The sequence below is a fragment of the Lytechinus variegatus genome, chromosome 16 (genome assembly GCF_018143015.1).
Source record: "Lytechinus variegatus isolate NC3 chromosome 16, Lvar_3.0, whole genome shotgun sequence".
NCBI lineage: Eukaryota > Metazoa > Echinodermata > Echinoidea > Temnopleuroida > Toxopneustidae > Lytechinus > Lytechinus variegatus.
In genome coordinates this window covers 21,270,232-21,275,776 of record NC_054755.1, presented here as the reverse complement: position 1 = coordinate 21,275,776, position 5,545 = coordinate 21,270,232, and the positions used below count along the sequence as shown (strand labels likewise).

Below are 5,545 nucleotides of genomic sequence, written 5' to 3'. Positions count from 1 at the left end.
AATGTAGTTCTATGAATTTTTGTATTCTTTTATTACACTGTATAAATCGAAGAGTAAATCAAGTGGTCTTTATTTAATTACCAGGCACGTAGCTACCTCTTTCTTTCTACACGTTCTCGGTGCCTGCAATATCACACAACACCCAAACCATGATATGAGCAATCTCCAAATCCAGGATTTGCAAATTAAAGTCGTCAAATTTTCACATCGTCATTTGTTGAAATAGAATTTTTATCAGAGTGGGCCTGGTTTTACCAAGCACCCACTTCGGGAAGACCCTTCTTCTCATCCTTTCGACGCGTCTGGTGATGTCCTGCGGCGCCCAAGGGATCCCGAGGGCTACTTCCTCTGGACGGATCGAAGGTTTGAGCTGTTGATTGGTAAGCAGGAGGAGCTGCTATGGTACTCACAGTGTTCCGACTGATCTTCCTGCTCTGTTGCATCCCCTGTGGCAGAAACACGGCCTGCGGCTGCATGGGCAGCGTCCTCGAGTCTTCGAACGCTGAGGATATCGTCCTGGCAAGACGGGATGCGATCCAGGGGTTGGCGCAAGCGATACCATGGCAACGCATCTCAAGATGAGGCTCGGATGTGGATGTACCTCCATCCCGTCGACGCTCGACGTCGTCTCCTTGCGACGCGATGACGCCGATGCAGTGTACGAAGACCACGACATGCGGAAATGGGTCATGACCGGTGGAGCACCTGGCGATGTTGACAGTATCGAACTCCTGATCAAGGATGTCCTCTCGGCTGCCGTCGTCGATTTGAGTTGTTACGCGTAGTCGGATATTCTGCGGAATGACCCGGGTGTAGACTTCTCGCCCGCTTTGGCGCCCTCGTAGAAGATGCTGACGGTAAAGGTCTGCTGCTAGTCGGGCAAGGTCTTCGGGTGATCGGCAGTCGGTGTCCTTGAGGGTTTGGTGGCCGAGGTAGGCCTCACAACTCACCCACTCACAGTAGGCGTATTTGTCCGGAGCGTGAGAAGGTGCCAAAGCTCGATCCATCTTGGAAACTAAGCCAAGATTATATCATCATCTTCTCGAATTCCCAGTTTAGTAGTCCTGTTGATAAGGGTAATGAAAAGTGTACAAAATTGTAGATCTTATGATTTGTCTTGCTGAAAAAAGTGGAGAGAAGAGAGAGCTTTAGCATGTTTAGGGGGCAGCTAAAAAGTAAAATGATAACAGCAATTGATGAGTGGGATTAGGAGAGAGTAAATGAGAGAAGAGAGAGAGAGAGAGAGTGAGTGAGAGAAAGAAAGTGGAGAGAGGGAGAAAGTAGAGTAGGCAGACAGTGAGGTAAATTGCCAATTCGTCCACTCACCACATGGTCTACCTCCATTATATCTTAGGCCATTCCGTCCATCAACATTTCGTCTAACAACCATTTGGTCCAACCACCACTTCGTCTAATCCCCAGTTCGTCTATTACCATTTCTTCTAATAACCAGTTGGTCTAATACCCATTTTCTTTTCATTAATTTTGCACGATCAACACTTTAGTTTAATTAGACCACATGGTATATGGACTAAATGGCTATTGGACCAACTGGTTATTTGACCGAATGGCATTAGACTAAATGAAAGTAGACCATGTGTGAGTGGACGAACTGATTGTAGACCAAAGTAGACCATAGTAGACGAGTTGGCTATTGAACGAATTGGCAATTATAGACGAATTGGAAATAAACCGACATAGAGGCGAGGGGATAGTTTGATGATTAGACTTATATATCATCATTTTCTAAAACCCGTATATCATTATGCCTATGTGTGTGTATTTGAGTTTTGACAGATATGATTATTTACGTCTGGACCGACCTTTAACGTCACCATCCGAAAGACGTAAATACATTGTATTCATCCTAAATACATTGTATTCACTATAGAGGGCCTATTACTAAGCTGGTTAGCTCTAATTTTGAATAAGTGATGTGTTATTATGATAAATTTATAAGTGTCAAAGAACGTTGGTGGTAAATTCAACTCAACGTGTACACAGATTTTTAGATTACACTTCGAAATTCCGAAGGTTCTTTTTTCCGAAGGTCCGTAATTCCGAAACACGTTAATTGCCTATACTTCGATGTTCGTCAATCCGAAAACGTAAAAGGGTTCGTTAATCCAACATTTGTGGCGTTATTCCGAAGGTTCGATAATCCGAAAACGAAATAAGGTTCGATGTTCCGAAGGTTTGTTAGTTCGAAAACGAAATAAGGTTCGTTAATCATTTAGTTTTCAGACTAACAAACCTTCATGACCTTCGGAATTACGAACCCGCTCATTTCGTTTTCGGACTAACGAACCTAATTCGGACTTACGAACCTCATTTCGATTTCGGACTAACGAACATTCGGAAATACGAACCTTCGGAATAACGAACCTTCGGAATAACGAGCCTTCGGAATATCCGAACCTTCGGAATAATGAAGCTTCGGAATTACGAATGTATGCGGATTTTTGTACTACTAAGTAATCAAACTAAACATGTGCTTTTCAATTTTCTTTTTTTTAGATAAAATTTTCAATATCTCAGCATCAAATGCCAATGTGATGAATACCAACGTCTACCTTCAATTCTATACTACGCGTATACACAAACCCCCAAATAGACCGGGTCATATCGTTACTGCATGCCTTTTGTCAGCTGGTAGCTATAGGTTTGCAACAATAGCTTCTGATCAATATTAATACATGAAAGCAAATACACGCATACAGCATGACTGTGTGGTGTGTATTTACTTCTCAATATTAAAAATTGCCATGAACAGACTGATGAATCGTAACACCTCTTTGAGTTTACGAATTCACTTAAGGTAATAACAATAATTCATATGAAAAAAAGACCAAACAAAGTGATAAATGCAACTTACATTAATGCATTCTTTAAATATATTGCAGAACAATTCAGTGGTGAAAACAGTTATAGTATTCGCGTTGAAATCTGTTTTGTGCAGAATGAATGCAATGGCGACAGAGTTAATTTTTTAGATGAGCGTAGTGAAAATTATCATATATACGCTGTAATGATGATTACGTGTATACCGTCAAAACAAAATGACAAAGGGTGTGACAACAGTCTTAGAGTTAAAGTCCCCGAGTTTGAACATCACAAGTATCTCCTCATGTTCGGGGAAAAAATGATCTCAGAATATATATCGAGAAGTACTGTGTGCAATGTATGGAATAATGTTCCTAATAAAATTATTAGACTCTGATAGTAGACGATCCCCGAGCTTGATTCGACGTAAACGACAAACAGTTATTGATCCATCATCCATCAAAACAAAACATTTGATTTGAACAAAAGATTGTAGTGGATTGATGATCGTAATCATAATCACAGACACTTTGATGGCCGTCGATACTCGATGTTGGCTCCGTGCAAACACTGAACAGATATTGGTCTATTAAAACAAATCGAATCGATTCGTGTTGCTCTCTTTGTGTTATACGATATCATGTCATCTCTTCAGAATTATACAAAATAGGACTTGTCTCCCCTTTGGCAAACGCTTACTCTGCAACTATATATATTCGGAGTTGTAATTACCATGGCCATATACGGCTCGCGACTGATCTGTTGTTCGGCAATAGCTGTCTTTTACCGTTATGCCCTTGAATTATATATAATAATCTAAATTAAGAATAAAAACGACGAATTCATTGTCTCATGCACTGAACAAAGCGGCAACCAGAGTGAAGATAATTATTTTTAGAAGCGACAGGAAATAGTAAATACTGCATATCACAGAGAAGATGAGAGAATAAATTCAATGTCATAAAAAGGGCAACTAATCATCGCATAACTTCCAATTCATCCACAGTAGACTTCTTGTACGTCGCTTGTTCATGTTTTTTTTTCAGCCTGAACTAAAAATAAATATCAGTAATCATCCACTTCGAATTTCGGTAGAAGCCAATGATAAACATTTGAAAGACATCTATTCTATCGGTGCTTCTATAATGCAATATCAAGGAGTATACTTTCTATCCATCACTGATATCATCCTGACTTTCAAATTCCTTCGAATCCGTTCATCTGCCGCCGGGGAATGCATGAATCCATATCTCGATTGATGTCTTCTATAAAATGTAAAGGAAACCATATAAAACGAGGAGGCGGCGTGGTGGTGCCGTCAAGCATTATGATGTCGATCGGTAGATTTCATCGTGTATCGGATGTGAACGATAATGAATTTCTAGCAGACGATCACCGCGCGCGCTGCTGCATCGGCAACTGTGGAGTGTCGATAACGCGACCGTCACACTCAATGAATTCGTCTCCGAACCGATCGATTGTCTGTCATTGGAAGCAACGTAATAGCTTTGGTCGGGATGGAGTCCGTTTCGTCAATGTGACTGTGGCACAACTCCCATCTCCTTGGTATGATGGGTGGACGGCGCTGATGGTAAATAAAACGATCATGCCTGAAGCATTTACAGATCGGTTTCAACTCGACATTGTGGTATAGCCAGGCATCTAAAATTGGAGACGAGGAAGGCATGACGATGCTGGTGGAAGCTTGACTTTTTATTTTTAGGGCAGAGCCATCGATTTGAGTTTGATCTTTCTGAACTTGGGCGTCCATAATTTTCAGATACTTTCACAGTCCTCACGCCACCGCTTATTTATCTAACAGATTCGATTAAGGTGCCCTTGTCCTTTCCAAAGCAAACTAGGAAGCTGGGAGGGGAGGGTGGGGGTAAACAAATCTTTGGCCTCAGTATTTTACTAAATATACGCATTAAACGGTATCAAATGGCACAAGATTTGGTGCTTTGTTGTCTAGTATAATCTTTAGTTTGGTGAAATATTGCTTGTAAAGTTCTCGACAATGCCGTCTTTTCCAGGCAGATCTTTGCTTCATGATCGAGGGCAGCGGGGGGGAGGGGGGGGGGGGGGGGTGACCTAGTACGCCACTGAGATGCCATATCGTCGATTCCATAATCTATCAACTGATTTACCCTCCATCGATTCTCCGACAAATAATGACAAACAACATCATCAGCTCGACGAAGGGAAAGATTAATGCATGGCTCGTTGCCATGGTAACGCTCGATTTGGAAGCACTTAATTTCCATTAACATTTCATCGCCCGTCAGCCTCGCGGCGATACAGCATGTAACAATACAATATTGGCGTGTCAAGATAGAAAGAAAGAGAGTAATTAATAGTGTGTTGTAGTGTCTCCAGTTGTGTCAGCAAGGGATAACATTCTCGACTTAACATAAATATTTGATAAATAATAAGAAAATGCAACATATTACTGTGTATTACACCGCATAATCGAGCTGGATATCATTAGGTTAACACGGGATAAAACATGCACGCTTTAAATTCTACCCTTTCATTGTATTTGACTCCGCACTCAACAATGCGTCTTTTAATCGAAGCATTTATAATCATAAACTACCCCTCAGTGCATTTATAGAATACCCCCCCCCCCCCATGAAGATTGCTCAGAACAAGGTATAAGCATGGAGCAACTAATCAGGGATACCAAGCCTATTAAAAAAAAAAAATTGAGGGATGAAGTATT

The 5,545-nt window shown here is 41.2% G+C and overlaps 1 protein-coding gene across 1 annotated transcript; it reads right to left on the bottom strand.

Annotated features, from left to right (window-relative positions):
* Nucleotides 1-239: 239 nt before the first annotated feature.
* LOC121429956 lies at nt 240-2,977 on the bottom strand. The gene is made up of 2 exons (XM_041627223.1): nt 2,876-2,977; nt 240-1,064 (listed from the first exon to the last, which is right to left on the bottom strand). The coding sequence occupies exon 2, from the start codon at nt 1,005-1,007 to the stop codon at nt 252-254; it is 756 nt and encodes a 251-aa protein (XP_041483157.1). The 5' UTR covers nt 1,008-1,064; nt 2,876-2,977; the 3' UTR covers nt 240-251.
* Between the last annotated feature and the right edge of the window lie 2,568 nt (nt 2,978-5,545).

Excerpts from the sequence above, each read along its gene's own strand:
- LOC121429956 (XM_041627223.1), bottom strand. The coding sequence starts at position 1,007 with ATGGATCGAGCTTTGGCACCTTCTCACGCTCCGGACAAATACGCCTAC.